This window comes from Fulmarus glacialis, unplaced genomic scaffold (genome assembly GCF_000690835.1).
Source record: "Fulmarus glacialis isolate BGI_N327 unplaced genomic scaffold, ASM69083v1 scaffold5492, whole genome shotgun sequence".
Classification (NCBI taxonomy): Eukaryota; Metazoa; Chordata; class Aves; order Procellariiformes; family Procellariidae; genus Fulmarus; species Fulmarus glacialis.
The window spans coordinates 23192-42672 of NW_009197049.1; the positions used below are offsets into that span (position 1 = coordinate 23192).

At 37.4% G+C, this 19481-nt stretch overlaps 1 protein-coding gene across 1 annotated transcript in view; it reads left to right on the forward strand.

The window, feature by feature from the left end:
- DISP1 (dispatched homolog 1 (Drosophila)) overlaps positions 1–19109 on the forward strand; it is a 34764-nt gene extending 15655 nt beyond the window's left edge. Inside the window, exons 2-7 of the mRNA XM_009572389.1 lie at positions 3081–3110; positions 7172–7295; positions 8547–8674; positions 9117–9214; positions 10869–10966; positions 15460–19109. Of these exons, the coding sequence (XP_009570684.1) occupies positions 3081–3110; positions 7172–7295; positions 8547–8674; positions 9117–9214; positions 10869–10966; positions 15460–19104 (4123 nt within the window). The 3' untranslated portion in view covers positions 19105–19109. The remainder of the gene's footprint in view (positions 1–3080; positions 3111–7171; positions 7296–8546; positions 8675–9116; positions 9215–10868; positions 10967–15459) is intronic.
- The last annotated feature ends 372 nt before the right edge of the window (positions 19110–19481 follow it).

Consider the following 19481-nt stretch of genomic DNA (forward strand, 5'->3'; position numbering starts at 1 on the left):
GAAGGTGCCTGTCCCCAGAAGGACCCCCACGTTAGTCCTTCCCAAAAATGTTTGTCTTGCTAGCTTTTTGAGCACCTCAGATGAGGTTCTGTACCTCACTGTCTGGGCAAACCCTTGTTTTTGGGAGGAGCGCGTAGTCATGTGGATATGGCTCTCTGGATGAACCAGCTAACCTTTATAGAGTCATGGAGATCACGGTAGTGATCGTACAGCGTGGTGTAGGATGAGGTGGATAGCAGTGCTGCAGCCCATGCAGAGGAAAACATTGCCTCTATGGGAGTTAATTCTCAACTAACGCACCTGCTTGTTTTTTCAACCTTGTAGATTAACATTGTTGTAAAAGTGGGTACTAAAATTGACAAAGGATACGGAAGGCAATTTTATCTGAAATGGAATTGTCATATATAGCCTGTAGATAAGTCAGCATAATTACAAAGTTTGTACTAGTTGTTGTCCTTGGATGGCTGTTGGTTGTGCCAAATAGTTGTATGGTATTGTTGCTCATGGTAGGGTCCATTATGACGCAGATGAAAATGGGACTCGCTTTCACAAGTGACTGAGCATATATGGAAATTCAGATCTTTACAAATAAAAGCTAGAAATCAATGTTTGAATCACTGTATTAACAGTAAATGTCTGTATATATTTCCCTCTGATCTGTAAACCCAAGAGCATATGCTGCAATTACAAAAATGTTACCTGACTCTGTAGCTTTGTCCCCTTTTCCATACAGGCACTGGAAGCACACATTGGTTTGCACTCTGCGTTGGTGCTGAATTAGTCCATGAACGGGCTTGTCTGTTTAAGTATTTCTCTCAACAGAGTCCTGTTGCTACTAACTTCAGATTGAAGTTTAGTGAGTTCTGACTTCAGTACCTAGTTTCTTATCATCCAGTCTAGCCCGAGTTGAGAAAAGTTGGTTTTGTGGTTGAGGCTGTAGATAAGATGGCAAGAAGTCCCCTGAGCCTGCCACAACTTCTTTTCAGCCTCAGGCAACTTACTGTTGCAAAATCATTTCAGAACTCGGTTTATCTGGGTTTCTGTACATTTTGGCTGCTGACAAGTCTATTGTTCTTGTGGTGGTACCAGAAGGTTTTGGCATTAGTTGTGAAATTGAGTATGTTCAGTACCTCTGAAAGTCAAGTTTGTGCATCTTGGACTACAAACTGAAGGCTGGTGAAATTTCATAAATTTAATCTTAATTTTTGTGCCTGGATTTAACAGAAAATCCTTGTCTGTACATTTTCATAATCTTTGAGTTACTGCAGCTGCAGATTGGTTATTCTGCTTTTCCCCTCCTTTTCTCCAGCTTCCCCATGGCTTCAAGGAGCAATTTTTACTACTATGGTACTACCTACGGGCTAACTGTCCCAGTTAGCGGTTCTACCACTTTGTCAGGTTGGAGCATTTCCAGACAGTGAATTACAGCTGATAGAAATTTGCTTTTATACAATTCTTATTTCTTATAACAGTTAAATTAAAGTGGATTTATATTCTTGAGGAAATAAATATATTAGCTTTATATTTCTTGACGGAATGTTACATCATAGTTATATTTGTGTGCTATATTGCTTGAGACACATCACGGATGAAGACGAAGAGTAAAAGAGGGCTTAGCATTAGTGTTTAGCTTTGCTAGTTTAACTTTTTCTTTCATCCTCCCTGCTGAGGAAAGGGATAATAGGAATGGTCACATTTATATTACTCTATTCTGTCAATTAAGTTTTTATCACCCTTTTGCTATCATGTTAGTTAGCAGTGCTTTGAATGTATGTCTGAAGTGGCCTGTTACTGCATTAAGAGGTGGTTTGCATTGGATTATACTTTTTGTTTTGGTGTAACAGAGCATGGTGTTCCTGAGGCTCAGTTTATACTATATGGATTATTTCCCCTTTACCTTTACAGTTGCTTGGAGTTAGAAATAGATACAGACTAAGCAGTACTGTCACCTAGTATGGGCATGGCTGTAGCTACCTTGAGATGATGATGCCAGAAGATTTTGGATCCCCAGGGCTGGAATTTCAACCCAGTGTGTTGAATCTTATCCTTTGAAGGACAGCAAATCTCATTCTTGAGCACTGAATTAAGCTTTAAACTTTTGTGAAATCTCTGAGGAGTCCAAAGTTGGAGCTGTTAATCCGGTGGTGTGAAAGTATGGAAATCTTTACTCTTTTGGAGACCTCAATGTAGAAATACTAAGTGATCTATTTTATGCAAGCAGCTGTTTCTTAATTCATTGTTTTCGATATCTTTTTAAAGAAGCAATATTAAATATGTCTTTGATGGTAAAACAAGTCCATAACTTAACTGAAGCCATAGTATGGGTACATCATTGGGATGATTGTGTGTCACAGTTATAGGCAGGAAATTCTTGAAAGCACTTACACATTCTTCATGGGAATTTTTTTTAAGTGAAATTTATGTGAAGCTTACTGATCCAATAGCTAACAAAATGAAGTGTTCCCTGAACAGTGGCGGATATGAATAATTTGCATTTGGGTTTGCGATCTCCTCATCAAAGTGATGTTGTTTGTATTAGATTTTTAACAAATAACAAAAACTTGCATAGAAAAGCTATTTTATATAGGTACCTTTGTCATTCTATTTCCTTCTTTATGACAAGACAGAATTTATGTCCAAAATCATTTTTTGTAGTGGAATTACGAAGGACAGCTAGGAAGGTTCGTGAATTGCAATGTCAGAACATGGTGTTTTGGTTGTCTGTTGCCATTATATGCAAACTTCGTCATGGTTTTCAATAGTACTGAATTTTCATCGTGTTAGTTTATTTGGTCTCTTGTTGAAAACTGGAAAAGCCTCTTAAACAGTAATCCCAAAAATCAGCTGCATAAAATTCCCCTTTTGAAAACCCAGCTGTCTGTAGTTGTAATTATTCCCTGAATTACTTGTTTACAAAGACTCAATTGAATATGATTGTATGTCTTCTAAAATAATTCATATTCTAAAATACCTGATTTTTATAATTTAGCTGCTTATCCATATATGGGAAGAATTAAACAAATTGGCAGGTGCATGTATATTTCATATATTTTCAATTACTCTTTTTTCCCTCCTTCCAGGCCAGCCAGACCATTCAAGTTACCAAAAAGGTAAGGTCTAATACTGTCACATGTGAGGTTTGCAGAATCATAAAGGCAGTAGATAAGGTGATGGCAAAACTGCTATTCCCCACACAATGCAAGAGTAAGGAATGTTCAAGGAAAATAGCAGGCAATCAAGTTAAAACAGATTTTAAAAAAAAAAAAAAAAAAGTATTTCTTTACGCAGTGGGTAGTGAATTTCTGAAACTGCCACAGGAGATTGTGGAGGCAGATAACATCAGCAAGTTCAAATGACATTTAGAAGAATTGATCTACAATGGGTCCCTAAGGAAACACTGAAAGGAGCAGCCAGGGACAAGCTCTTTAACATCCCTAATCACACATCTGTGAATCCTGGGAGAGCAGGAAGGGGATAGACCACGGATGGTGGCCAAACTCTTGTGCTCCCCATAAGTAGTCTTTCTGTAAATAGCTTCTTTTGGAGAGGCTTTTGGAGGCATTATACTGGGCCAGAATTTTAAAATCTATGTGGACTTCAGTGTTCCTTCTTGGCAAATACCTTATGGTATTTTTTACTACAGTCCATGCCATTCTCTTTGTGTGTGTGTATATACACTTTCTGCACAAGCATAAAAACCCTGTGACCCGGTACTTTTTTGATTAAGGGTTATTCTGAGAAGCAGCTTGGTTGTATCATTAATAATGATAAAATAACCTGACAGAAAAGTTCAAAAATTTCATCGTAATGATCTTTTTTTCTTCGTAAAACCAGAAACCCCACACAGTCAAGAACACTAGGTTTGGACTGCATATGCTCTGAAGAATGGCAGGGTCAGAGAAAACAACAGAGCAACCTATCTAAAACTGTTATGACTTGCCTTCAGTAAAGACCAAGCCTGTTTGCTAAATATCTGTTTTGAGTTACGTAAATCTGTTTGTTAATATGAATTCAGCTACACAAATATCTGTTGCTCATAGCGACTTCTTTATGATGTGGAAACTATATATGGTATGTTTCTGTCTCTTTATATGAGACTGAGTTGTGGTTTAACCTGAGTATGTCTGCATATAGGTGCTGAATTTGAAAAGTTTAAAACTATCCATGTGTTACGCTATAGCTTAAAATGAGAAGGAAAATGGAGCACTATCTTTTTTTTTTTTTTCCTTTCTACTTTTTAAGAAGGCATCTGAGCTCTTAGATCACCTTGGGGCAAATTGCTTGAAACCAGTCTTTAGTGGTGCTAAATGGGTGAGATAACTATAGATTGAATTAATTACTGTATCTCCTATGCATTTTTAATTGTTTAAAACATGAAGAAAAAAACAAACACCAAAAAACTCAAACCTTTTTCAGATGTGCGAAAAACAGCAGAAGAAAAAAAATTAATGAAAATTACATGCATCTTCATGGTACAAGGCAGCTTACAGCGGTGTCACCATTCTAACAACTAGATTGAAAGCGGGGGGTGAAATGGCATAAAAAAGAGATTTCAGTCAATGTCGTAGTTATTGAGAATTCATTTTTTAGTGCTTGAATGCTTTGGAGGAAAAAAAAGAAATTATAATGTATCAGCATAGCCATATGCCCAGCTCATTGAACAACTGTAGTTTTAATTAGGCATCAAAAAGCAGGATTTAGAAAAGTACTAAAGAATGTGCTTAGCACTAAGGATGTGCTTTCTGAATGTGAGTGATTCCTTGGCTGAGGAATTGATTTAAGTGCTTTCCTCTTGGACTTGGACTTTGTCAGGCAAGTGGTCATTTACGCAGGATCTTAGGACAGTGGCTTACTTTTCACAGAGAAGTAACAAGTAACTGAACTCATTTTATGGCTTTTTAATGGGTGAAAAATAAAATTACTGCCATCTGTTTAGTCACTTACAGTGGGTTTGGGATCTAGGCTGGCTGTAGGCAACTTGGTTGGAGCCAGAGCCCTCAGCAGCATCAAATGATGCTCAGACAAATAAGATTAAAATACAGTGTGGTTAGTCCTTTTTGATGTGCTAGCCCAGGTCAGCTTTGCTTACCTGAATTTCAGTATGTGATACAAGAAACAGGACAAATTTGCAGGTATAAACAAACACTTACTGTCTTCTGTATATGGCTTATTAACATGTTAAACCATTCACCTAGGACATAGTTTCTTTTACAGCTAGTGACTGAAGAATTTAACGAATTAAAGAGCTGCTCAGCTGAGAATGGAAGTGTAGAGACAACATGTCAAAGCGGTAAATCTGGCACTAGTGATGAATAGGAAAATAAATCTTTTGGGTATAATTTTTATGACTTCAGAGCAAATGTCTGTAATAGTCAATCTAGCACTTGGTGTTTACGAAAACATTTAGTCCTATAAATAGGAAAATTCTATTAGGTCTTTTACTTCCCTTCACTTCTACTTTGTACAATTGCTCATTTGGCAAGCTGCCCCTTTGTGATTCACTTTAATAAAAACTTACACTTCAGATTGCTTTTCAAGCTTTTGCTAATTAACCTCTTGTGTGAGAATGTAAGAATTATTCCACATTTACTTAATGGGAAATTGAGATACACCCAGTGCTTTGGACTTCCTTGCTCCTTAAAGCTGTACTTGGACCCCTAGACCATACCTATTTCCACATGCTATGGAAAGTCAGCAATAAGCTTGCTCGCTGCCATTGATTTTACAGTTAGAAAACTGGGAAGCTGTTGCTGGAGTGAGGAGTTGGGCATTACCTCCCTTCTTAGCAATGGGACAGAAAATTTCTGTAGAGCCAGTAATTGAACTGTGATTAGATAATGAGTTGCTCTGAAACTGAAAAAGAACCGTAATCTTTTAAGACAGTAGAAATAAGTAAAGGAGCGCTCTGCTATAAACATTCATGTTACGTTGCATGTAAGTTGAGGAGGAAATAAGAGTATAGATCTTTTTGATCAATATTTAGTGTGTACAGAGGCTATTGGTATAGAATGATTCATAGCCTGTAATTATTTTTCTAATGCCTTTTAAACTTTGTGGGACTTTCTGTACTCTCTTTGCTCCTAAGATTAGACAATGTTGTCCTTGAAACATAAACTCTACTAATTCAAGTCTTTACTGTAAGAAAAATTAATAAGAAATTAAGGTTTCTGGGTTTCATTTTATTTTCTGATACTTTGCTGTCAATTTAGAAAAAAAAAATTATGAAAACGATGAAAATTAGATTTGCATATAAAAATTCTTGCACTCTCAAAATTTAGAATGAACAGAGTTAAAATCCAAGGACATGTGTTACACTAAAAGACTAAGCAATCAATGCTGATTAGTTTATGTATCCTTGCACCTTTGAATTTGCAACAGATTTGGTGGATCATTAGTATATAGGGTGTGAGTATTTTTTTAATGACTTTTAAATACGGAGGAAATGTTTTCTTTTGGGTTCTACTTTAAAATTGATTTTTCCTCTCTTTGATATTTTTCTTAAAAAAGCTTAAGCATTCAAAGAAGAAACTGCTATGTTTTCTATCATTAAATTTTTAACAAAGCATCCAGTTTCTAATGGTCCCCAATCATGGATAATATCCATTCCAGAAGTTAGGTATAAAGTTAAAGAAAAAGTATTTATATAAAAAAAAGTGTTTAGTCTTAAACAACAGTTTTTACTTCACATATGGGTTTTTTTTTTTCATTTTTAATGTAAAAACATTCTATGTAAATTATTGCTATGGCAGTTTTAAATACTGAGCGTATACTAAACAACAGAAACATCTACTGCAGTAGCCCATAGTTAATCACCTCTGTAGCAGAACAAAGACAATCTGAGATAAAGCCTGCATTTTTGTCAGAATCCTGGGGGGAAAAAATTAATAGTCTGATATGAAAAGCTTTTCTATATAAGAATAGAAAGTTTCAGTATGGAGATTTGATAGAAAGTGGGGGTTTTGTTTGTTTGTTTTCTTACTTTAAAAAAAAGTGTAGAAATAAACTGTTTCCAAATGGTTTCCATCCATGTGTGATAGCTAGCTTAATTTCATGTAAGTAAAACAATGAAAACAGGTCAGTGTTTCTACATGGTTCTTTAGAGAAGTATGGATTAATTTTGTGTATAACTTTTATTTCTGTAACATCTTTTTCTCTGCTCCTCTCCATGTAGCTATGCTGCCCTGATAGCCGACTGGCCCGTGGTGGTCCTAGGCATGTGTACTGTGTTAATAGTGGTGTGTGCACTGGTTGGAATATTAGTTCCAGATCTTCCAGATTTCTCTGATCCATTGCTGGTAGGTAAATATTAATCAATTGTACTGTCAAATAAGTATTTTTTGGTTTGCTGTTTTTTCAGTGATACAGGTAAACAGCAGATGCAAGTACAGCAATTGGTACATTCCTCTTAAATTGAGATCTGCCCAGAGGAAAAAAATGACTCTTAATAAGCCTGAAAAGGTTCCCTGTACTATGAATCTGTTTGGGAATTAATTTCCAGAGAGATTAAATTGGTAGTAAGCTTGCAGAAGCAAGTTCTGTCTAATGAATCCACGAAAGAAATGAGGTGTTAAAAGCCTTGTAATTCCTCTAATTAAAAAAAAAAAGTATTAAATCATGACATTAGAGCAGCTAATGGTGATACAAAAATGCAGTTGCTGTCAGAGTGTTATCCACTAGTTTAAATTCCTTCTGCATTTTGCTATTGAAAGCTCACATGTCCTTCAACAGAACTGCTGTACATTGAGTAATGTAAATTCATCCCAGTTTTAGATGTACAGCACAGTACAACACAGACCATACGTTCTAAATCAGGTTTCAAAGAGTGAGGGCCAGGATCTGTTAAAGGAAAGGGAATTCTAAGTGCCTTCTGGGGATGAAATGATATCCATATTGAAAGACTGAAAGTAATTTTTATCAGATTCTATTAAATACTGCACTTATTTCTTACTTTTCGTGAGCTATCGTACCCATCAGTAGCTTTCAGGACTTTTATTGAAAATATCGCATTTAATTATTATCCTCAAATAAAAATATACTGTTCCTATAAGTTATTGTTATTTATATTATAGTAGCGTATATCTGTACATATCCATATGTAATGGATATTTCTTGAAAACAGCCAAGTTACTAAAATTGTTTCAAAGTCACTTTCAAAATTATTTAAAGATTTGCCTTATTTTTGGAGAAATAGAGAAGACATGCTTGAGTGTTTTTAATCAGTAAAGAGTGATAATTGAGATACGGAAGAGGGCTTTGTAGAACGCCCTTGCTCTGGAAACTAAGTGCTGAACGTTTGATAGACTAAATCATCATCACTTCTCAGGGAGAGTAGTAGTACATGCAAGAATTCTTAATCCCTTGTCACTCTATACAGTTGGTCATTATTTTGTCTGACCTGTCATAAAGCGTTTACCTTTAAAAGTAGATGCCTGGAGTAACTATGCTTCATAATGAAAACTGTCCATCACTTTGATCATGTTTCCACTTTCCCATTTGAGCTAAAGAATGAAAAGTATTAATGGAATTTTGTGATGCTCTTCTCTTAGGGTTTTGAACCAAGAGGGACGGCCATAGGACAGAGATTGGTCACATGGAACAATATGGTGAAAAACACAGGGTACAAAGCAACACTTGCAAACTATCCTTTCAAATATGCAGATGAGCAAGCTAAAAGGTAAGAACTTGTATTAAAAATGCATTTTATTTTATTGGGGGTTTTTTGTATGTACATAGTGCTTGCTCCCATACCCTCTGAAGTTAATATAAATACTGCCACTGATTTCAATAAGTATTGAATCTGATCGTCTACAATTCTCAAGGCCTTTCACATGGAACTAGATATTTCCCATTGCAAGCTCTTTAAAAAAGTGTATAATTTTAGTTTTCTCTTTGAATTATGGATATTTTCAGTACTGGGCTCAATGTAATTTGCTTTGAAGTCTCCAATTTAAACAAAAAATTCAATGAATGTTTTAAGTTTTTGTATACCAAAGTCACGTTGGTAAAAATGTGTTTTCTCATATGTAAGAGCTATTAAGATGTGTGAATTGTTTGGATGCTCCTTTTATTAACAATCTCTTTGCTTAGGTAAGGTAAAACTATTTATTCTGTTTTAGTCATCAAGATGACAGGTGGTCAGATGATCACTATGAAAGAGAGAAGAGGCAAGCAGACTGGAACTTCCACAAGGATACCTTTTTCTGCGATATTCCAAGTAAGTGGAGAAATGGTGTAAGGAATGCTAAAAAATTCTGCCAGTTGAATTATTTCTGAGCTTTTCTGTATATTGTACACCTTATTAGGAAAATGTTTTGCTTATTATATTCACGATAAGCATCTTCTTTCTGTGTGCAGAAGTCTTTGAAGAAATTGGGCTGAAATGTTGTGTTCTATTGGTTCTTCCTAGAAGCAACTATATTTACTTGAAGTGCTTCCTTTAAGTGGTTCTGCTTCCTGTAAAGATTTTTATTAGTTATTGGTAATGCTGATCATTGTAAAAGCAGTGTTTTGTGTATGACTATAGAGGTAGCACTTAATTCACGCAAGGGAAAAAGTTGTGTTTTATCTGTGCCATTAACTTAACTCTAAAAAACCTAAATCAAAGTACTTTTCCTGTATGTGTCCGGAGTAAAAACAGATTTACGATTTCTTTTTTTCGATTACGGTATGGTCTTACATCTAAGTGAGAGGATGTGAGCAAGGTTATCATTTCTGCTCCTGTGAGCAGAACCAAATTAGATTGAGCAGACCTTGTGTAAGGAAGAGGAAACGTACTCGAAACTCTACTGAGCATTAACTACAACTTGAAACAGAATTAACTCCTCTTAACCTGCCTGTGGCTTCTGCATAGTCTCACTCTCATTCTTTCCACTACTGTTTCTACGTAGTCTCAGTTGTGGCAGTCATGAAGGAATTGCGCTTCTATGGGAAAGTTTGCCAGTCCATTATGTAATGAAAACAGTTTATTTACTCTTGAGCCATTTTTGTCATTCCTGGTATCTTTCTTTGTCTGCTCCAGGATCTGCAGATTTCAGTTTCCTTGATCCTAAAGCATGGTCAGAGATCATAAAGCACTACACCTGAGTCTTTTCATTACAATCTTGTGAAAGGCAAAAATTCTGCACATTCACAGCAGTGGGAAAAATTCAGCCTTTTGGTTTTTGGAATATTGTAATTAACGTGATAATGTTTTTTAACCCAAAGTACCATATTGTGTTACGCAGTACCGTATACTTCTGTTTGTGTATGTTTCCCTTGTTAGCTATGCATAAAGATCTCGCTGCTGCTAAGTAATTATTTCCTTTCCTAAAAGCTGTCTTCTAATAAATGTGATTTAATTTGTAATTTAAGCTGTATGTGTCTAAACTGTAGAATTTTTAAAAATGGCCTCAAGGATATCACAAGAATTTCCACTGCAGTCATCTGCTTCTATAGCAAAAACATTCTTGTAGAAACAGCTTTATAATTATTATTTATATTCCCAAATGACTTACTAAATCAGCCTTTGATTACTATTATCTGTGTACTGCCATTATGCTGTGCCAAGAATTTCATAGTTTGCTGATTAGATCTTTTGATTTTTATTTGTTTGTCATATTTCAGAAGATAGTTTGCTTGAATAGAAGTCTGTAGAGCTTCTAAGTGGTATATAGTATCGAAGATGCCATATTTACTATAAGCACTTTAAGGAAACTGAAACTTTCATGTGGACTGAGTTTTACAGATAAATAGCTCATCTTGAAAAGGAGGTGGATTCCCATGACCTGACAAAGATTTCATCTGTGTCATTTGAATGGTGGGATTTTGCCTCCGTCTTTGATACTAGACACACCCAAACAATCTATAAAACCCCTCTCCTGTAATTTCAGGTGATCGCTATTCACGGGTGGTGTTTACATCAACAGAAGGAGAGAATTTATGGAATTTGAATGCAATTAAGTCAATGTGCAATGTAGATAACTTGAGGGTAAGTAAAGATATCATTTAATTTGCTTAACTTGCAGATATGAAACATGTATTTGAAACTTTGTTTTGCTGCCCATTGCCATCCAGTAGCGTATGAGAGGACTTCACATTATACACATCCTTTTCAAATGATCAGTCAGCATGCAGACGAAGTTAAAAAACAACTTTGAGTTTGTAAATCAGATTATATGGGGGAATTTATTTGGTTTTGCTACTAATACCATCCAGAATAATGGGGCGGAGGAGGATTGCTTCGGCAGTTTCTTTGCAGAGAGGACTATCTTAACTTTTGCTGTGTGTTTCCTCTTAGAATACTATTCCATGGATTTTTGTTCTTGTTTCCCAGCAAATAATTAATTTTTCTTGCTTTTTCACCTTCAGGTGAACTAGCTGCATCCTCATAGCATGTGCAGTTTTCTCTGACACCCAGTGGGTCACTCAGATATGTATATTTTTTTTTAGGTTAAAAGAGAATAGATTGGCAGATGGACATCAAAGGAACGTAGATACAGTAGCCAGAAATATAGCCCAATTAATTAGATTTGGATAGTGATAATTTCAGAGTGATACTAATTTTCGCTATAAAACTGAGAAAATGAAAGACGACATTTTGGCCTTGTCTGTCTGGCCTTGTAATTTTTCTTGGCTTTCCTTGTATGCAGTGCCTTGCATAGTCAAAGTATCTCCCTTGACAGTCTGCTGACAGGCGTTTTGTCCTGGTTGGCCTCTGTTGGTGTAGGTGGGTTTTGTCCTCACATGCTCATGAAATGTTCCTTATTTCTCCATCAGAGATTATTGCACCGACAGGATGGCTCATGTGATTACCCTTTATCTCTTTCAATCAGAATGAGCCTGGTGAGCAAAGTACAGTATTTAAACTAACCCAGCTCAGTTTTGAATGAACTGAGCTAGGGAGTAATCATATCGCCAGTTCAATCAGGAGATACAGTGGATAACAACCTTTTACAAGGGTGAAAATTGAGAGTTAAGGAGGAGATGCTAATCTGTACGTTTAACCATGGAAGTTTAGTCACGTAAACAGCTGATGCAGGTAAATCTGAGGTAATACAGATCATTGCAAAGCAATGCAGTCTGGAAAAAAAAAAATTCCCGTATAACAGAATAAAGACAATTAATTACCTCTGAAGAATAATCTTTGTAATGGTTGCGTTACTCCTGTGGTATTTTTCTTTTTTTCCTCCCTATATGCACACTTTGATAATAATGTATGATTTCAAATACTGCTTTACTTGGAGGGAAGGATGAAACTACTTTACTTTAAAAAACAAGCACCACACATCTTGTATCCATAAAAATAGCTCTTCCTTTGAAATAAGAACACTTCAGAAAATTACATGTTGGCTACTTCAGCTACACCCACAGTTGTGTAGATATTTATAGAGAATATTGTTGCAGATAATGTTTCTATGGGTCTTTTTTGGATTAGGTTTTTACTTCAGAATATAGTAATCAAACATCTCTGCTGAGCAGAACGACAGTGCATCATGATAGCAGCATTGATTTTTAGCTAGTTAGTAGGCAAAACAAATAGATTAGGTTTTGCAATTATTGCTGGTCTATGTATGTAAATTTATAATAAAATCAGATACTCAGGGCTCAGAACGGGCTGAAGCTTTTTTCATTAAATTTTTTAAAAAGTGCTTGTTACTTACAAATAGTATGTTTAAACGATTTTAACACTCTCTAACAATTTCTAAGCACTTTTAACACTTTTTAGAACTCCTGAAGTGCTGCAATATGTGCCAGTTCTGAATGCTAAGTTCTGGTAGCAGCCAGTCCCTAGAGAGGATGCTGACCTGCACTGCAGCTATCGGAAGAAATTGACCTTCAGTGACCTTCTGGTCTTACAGACTCTCTTCTGGCTGTAGTTGTTTTTGTTGTTGAATTCATGCTTGGTTAGGGCCACAATTCTGTTGAAATAAGTGGCAAAGCTTTCTGTATTCAAAGACGGGAAAATCGGACACTATTTTCTGGAAGGGCAAACCTTAGAATTTATGTATTTTTCTGATGATAAATAGGATTTCAGCACCAACTAGTATTTGCTTTAGTATGAACTAACAATATATCCCCTATGTGTTAGTTGTATTCCCATCTGCTTGTAACTACTTTAACTATATGTTTTACTGACACTTAGGGGCTCCATCCTCCAGCTGCTCAGCATATGGTAGCCCTATAATCTTCATGGAAACTTTATATACAAAATAGCTATAGGAGGTGTTCTAATTTTTTACTACTTGGATGAGAAGAGCCCTTTTTTTCACCTGTTAATTGCAGACTGTTTTCCCTATAAACTGTAAACAGTTATTTTATAAACTTCAAAGACTGTAAGTCATCTCCTCAGACTGCTTCCCCAAAACTGTGTATTTGTGATTCTCTGTCACTGTGTAGATCCGTTTGGGCAGATCTGCCCACAGATGCAGCATGTGCACAGGTTGCACAGCTTAGTTTCCTTACTTGTTCCAAAATAAATCAAAATGTTGCCAGTGGCAGACCAAGTCTGGCAACAGCAAAATGGCCTTTTCAATTCCTTTGGATCACCAACAAAGCCCAATGCTACAATATATTAACATTTTACTTAGTATTTTAATGAGCTATCCGGAGCTAAATTTTGTATTTTAATTCCTAATTTCCAGCTGCCAGCTCATATTACTTTATCTTTGTCAACAGTTACTTTACCAGTGAATGTTTATGGCCTGCAGCAAGTGTTGAAGAAGAGCAAATAAACCTCATTGTCCCATCTTGAACTTGAATACATAGAGAAGACAATACAATCCTTTCCTCCCAATTTGCCTATTATATCCTCATAGGATTAACCTGGAGATGTGCCATGAAAAATACAGATATGCTATTCCAGTGCTTCCTTTTATTTAGTAGGTTGTTCAGTTTTTCCTGAGTTTGCATGTGTGAGTGTTTTTATCTGGAAACAATCAAACGTGAATTATCCTGTTTTTTTGGAATGCCAGTTTGTTATTGTTCAGAAACTGGTTGACAAAATTAAGTCCATATTAAAGCTTTTATAACTGCCATGAGAATCCCCAAGTGCAGGTGTTTTGTCTGCATTATAAAGGATTGCTAATAATAAACCTGTGCAATTTTGCTAAAAAAAAAAAAGGCAAAGTGGTATATTTCAGATCATCTAAATTTAAAACATACATGGAGCATAGTTTCAGGCCCCAATCCTGTAAACTCTTAAGCACATGGCTGTATTAATGTGACTGTATTAATATGTGTTCATTCTATGTAACTTGATTAAGACTGAAATTTTACGTATATCTGACTATTTGAAGGATTAATTCTAATTTGTCACGTATTACAAGTCAGAAGTTCTGGCTTTTAAGACTTATATTCCCTGTGCCCTATCAAGATTGAGTTTTCCCAACTTGAGAAAATTTCCCTGATCTAAACCTGTTACTTAAGAGTTTCAGTTCTATTTTACAGATACTTTCAATTTTGCCTAGAAGTGCGTTATGGTGATTGAGCGAAGTCATGCTCTTACAGGCTTCAACTAAATCTGCAATATTCTTGAAGTGAGGGAAGACTATCCACATAAGGGATTAACACCCATTTAGCTGAGGAGGGTCCTTAACCAAAATGTTAAAATTACTATCGTTTTTGTAAAGATCTGGTAGGAGTTCCTAGGCTTTGGGCAGTTGCTTGAGCTGACAACAGCAGTCCTCCCCCATGACCCCGCTCTGTGCCCTGTCTTTGCTTGCCACTGGTGCCTGCTTGTCCCCGTGACTTCTCTGGCCTTGCTGCTGCTGCTTCTTCCTCCACTCCTGGGTCAACTCTTGGGACTTCTTCCCACGATGGGTGCAGCATTAGAGGCGTGGCCGTTGTCTCTGTGCAGCAGGGCTTATTTTGGGGTGCTTCATGCCACAGCGAAATTATCTTGTGCTTGTGCCTTGGAAATCCTGCATGACTTAGGGACACACAGTGCCTGGGTGGCAGGCTGACCTGGTCAGGGGAAATGTCTGTCAGCTGTACAAGAGCTACAGATGATGGAAGTTGTAGTAAAGCTGTCACATCCTTTCTTTCTGGATGCTAAGTCCCTGCCTCTCCTAGGAACTGAGTATATGATTGCAAGCAGAATGAAACTTCATTGATGTATGGCTGATTGTTTATTTTCAGGAGTATAGCATGAGATAGTAGAAGAGAGTTAACAGTCCTCAGTCTGGGGAAAAAAAAACCTCAGTGCATCTTCAAACAATAGAATTACAATATTCTTAACGCTTCTGCCAATTTTATGCTGCTGTGACAAGTCAATATACTGAGTTACTGCTGGTTTAGTCTGCTGCATGTAAGAGGATACTGATGAAAAACAATGTGTGTGGAAATAAGAATTTAAAATACTAACACAAAAGGACTGTAAGCTGAATTTTCATCACTTCGGGATTTTTTTTTGTGGGTGAACATTTCTAATAATTCAGTCTATTACTTTAAACTGGATTTTTTGCCCTGCCTGTCTTTATACAGATCAGATCCCATTCCCAGTTTGGCGATCTCTGCCAGAGAGCCACTGCTGCTTCGTGCTGTCCCAGCTGGACACTGGGCAACTATATCGCTATTCTAAACAACAGGTCATCGTGTCAAAAAATTGTAGAACGGGATGTCTCTCACACCCTAAAGCTGCTTCGCACATGTGCCAAATACTACTACAATGGAACCCTGGGGCCAGACTGCTGGGATATGAATGCCAAAAGGAAGGACCAACTCAAGTGTACAAATGTGCCTCGCAAATGTACCAAGTACAACGCTGTTTACCAGATCCTTCACTATGTAGTGGACAAGGATTTTCTAAGCCCAAAGACAGCTGACTATGTCTTACCAGCTTTAAAATACAGCATGCTCTTCTCTCCAACTGAGAAAGGGGAAAGCATGATGAGTATTTACCTAGATAACTTTGAGAACTGGAACGCTTCTGATGGTGTAACAACCATCACAGGGATTGAGTTTGGAATAAAACATAGATTGTTTCAAGATTACCTGTTGATGGATACTGTGTATCCTGCCATAGCCATTGTAATTGTTTTATTAGTTATGTGTGTATACACGAAGTCCATGTTTATCACGCTGATGACTATGTTTGCAATAATTAGTTCCTTGATTATTTCTTATTTTCTCTATCGGGTAGTATTTAATTTTGAGTTCTTTCCATTCATGAATCTCACGGCATTGATTATTCTTGTTGGGATTGGAGCAGATGATGCTTTTGTCTTATGTGATGTTTGGAACTACACAAAGTTTGATAAACCTCATGCTGGAACCTCTGAAACAGTGAGCATCACGTTGCAGCATGCTGCTCTTTCCATGTTTGTCACGAGTTTTACTACCGCTGCTGCCTTCTATGCTAATTATGTCAGCAATATCACAGCAATCAGGTGTTTTGGTGTTTATGCCGGCACTGCCATTTTGGTGAATTATGTTTTGATGGTTACATGGCTACCTGCTGTAGTTGTACTACACGAACGATATCTTCTCAATATTTTCAGTTGCTTTAAGAAACCTCAGCAGAGGGTATACAACAACAAAAACTGCTGGACAGTGTTGTGCCAAATGTTCCACAAGATTATTTTTGCAGTGTCAGAAGCATCCAGGATATTTTTTGAAAAAGTTTTGCCATGCATTGTTATCAAATTTCGATATATTTGGCTTTTCTGGTTCCTTGCCTTAACAATTGGTGGAGCATATATTGTGTGTGTAAATCCAAAGATGAAATTGCCATCATTGGAGCTCTCTGAGTTTCAGGTATTTAGATCTTCTCACCCATTTGAACGATACGATGCAGAATACAAAAAGCTTTTTATGTTTGAACGTGTCCACCATGGAGAAGAGCTCCACATGCCAATTACAGTAATCTGGGGTGTCACACCTGAGGATAATGGTGACCCTTTAAACCCTAAAAGTAAAGGAAGGCTGCAGCTAGATAGCAGTTTTAATATCGCTAGCCCAGCTTCACAGGTATGGATTTTACGTTTCTGTCAGAAGTTAAGAAATCAAACATTTTATTATCAGACTGAAGAACAAGACTTCACAAGCTGCTTCATTGAAACATTTAAGCAGTGGATGGAAAATCAAGACTGCGATGAGCCATCTCTTTACCCCTGCTGCAGCCACTGGAGCTTTCCATACAAACAAGAAGTTTTTGAATTATGTATCAAGAGAGCTATAATGGAGCTAGAAAGAAGCACAGGGTACCATTTAGATAGTAAAACCCCAGGGCCTCGCTTTGACCTCAATGACACCATCAGGGCAGTGGTGTTGGAATTCCAAAGCACCTACCTCTTCACGCTGGCTTATGAGAAAATGCATCAGTTCTACAGAGAGGTGGACTCATGGATTTCAAGTGAGCTTAGTGCTGCTCCTGAAGGTCTTAGCAATGGTTGGTTTGTGAGTAACCTCGAATTTTATGATCTTCAGGACAGTCTTTCTGATGGTACTCTGATTGCCATGGGTCTTTCAGTTGCTGTTGCATTTAGTGTAATGCTTCTCACAACTTGGAATATAATTATAAGCCTTTATGCAATAGTTTCAATAGCTGGAACTATTTTTGTCACTGTAGGTTCTCTGGTTCTTCTTGGATGGGAGCTAAATGTTTTAGAATCTGTCACTATTTCAGTGGCTGTTGGCTTATCTGTAGACTTTGCTGTTCATTATGGAGTGGCTTATCGCTTAGCCCCTGACCCTGACCGAGAGGGAAAAGTCATTTTTTCTTTAAGCCGTATGGGTTCTGCTATTGCAATGGCTGCATTGACTACGTTTGTAGCTGGAGCAATGATGATGCCCTCTACAGTGTTGGCGTACACGCAGCTTGGCACTTTTATGATGCTTATAATGTGCATTAGTTGGGCTTTTGCAACGTTCTTCTTCCAGTGCATGTGCCGATGCCTTGGACCCCAGGGCACTTGTGGCCAGATCCCACTACCAAAAAAATTGCAGTGTAATGCCTTCTCTCAGACCTTTTCAGGAGCCCAAGGAGGCAGAGGTCAAAATAAATCACATCCTGTTAGCAAATATCAGCTGGACTCCAGAAGTCAAAAACCAGAAATGGAGCACGAGCACTATGAGCTCGAGCCTCTGGCGTCACAAACCGGCATCTGTAACCCTGCAGAGAAAGTGACTTACGAAGAAACTCATATCTGCTCGGAGCTCTTCAGCAGCAGGCCCCAAAACACATGTATGCCTATGCATTCAGCCTACAATAGTGAAGTGAGTAAAAGCATAAAAAATGTTGCTAGTTCAGCTATGCTACAGACATCTGTTGACCAACACGCCATATGCCCAATTTTCTCTCAAAACAGGCAGTGTAGCTGTCCTGATGCATATAAGCAAGTGGCAGTGAAGTGGAGTCCACACTCGTGTCAACAGTTAAGTGACACCTTCTGTTACCAGTGTTCTCCTTCACCGGGAACCGTACAGATCCAAAGCTCTGTAGCTTCTATAAATGCTTTACAGCAAGCTGCTGAAGGTTACATGCATCCAGTCCAGCATGTTTTCCACTGCAGTTGCCTTCAAGGAAGGCTCAAAAGAACGATGACACAGAACTCTCTGCCTAAAAGTTTTTTCCTCCAGTCTGTGCAACAGTGTCAGGCACATCAAAGAATAAGTAGGACAGATTCACATGCTCATCAAAACCCAGAGGAAAATGTAAGAACTGTTCCAAAGGTGATGAGTTCCTCACAGTTTCTGTGCCGAAACGCAGGACCTCTAATAGTGCGTTGCTCTGAATGTGAGAACAGTGTATCAAATAACCAAAAGGGATTCTGTCAGCAGACAGACAAGTGTGATGAAAAGGGTGGTACAGAAGCGAACGGGGTTGAAAGCAAGAAAGCCTCTCTGTCAAAGCAGAAAAAGAAAGCTGAGAGCAAGATAGATCAGCGTTCTTTGCAGAATGACCAGGTTTTGAAGGCTGACCAAAATGATAAAAAACATCTGCTGAATAGGTCAGTGAGAGAGGCTCGCTACGAGGGTTGCCGTGAAAATTCACACTGTTGTAGCAAAGCTATCACAGTGAAGTGCAATTCTGTTGACTGTCAAATGCCAAACATCGAAGCCAATGTGCCTCCTATGTTAATGCGCCCAGAGCTTTCCAATGAAAGTTTGTTAATAAAAACACTATAATAAATCTTTAATTTGGTAATCCTGTGTCTTTCTTTTAAAAGGAAGTTTAAAACACTAAAAAGGAAAGTCCTGAATAAATATGAATTATAATTTGCATTTTGGAATGAAAAATGTATTTTATAGAACAGTAACATTTATACATTTCATAAAGCCATTACATGTAGTAAAACCTGATGTTGTCCAGAATGTTTTTTTGCTGTAACTCATAAGATGGATTATGCTTAATTTAGTTTTTGTCCCAGGGCATTAGAGTTTGAATTCTCCTTATATACCATCTCAAGAAATAAAGCATTACAAAGAAACACTCCCTTTTCTGAAGCCAGGGCTTGTGAGATTGATAGCATTTGGGGCAGTCTGAGATTGCCACGTTTTCCAAG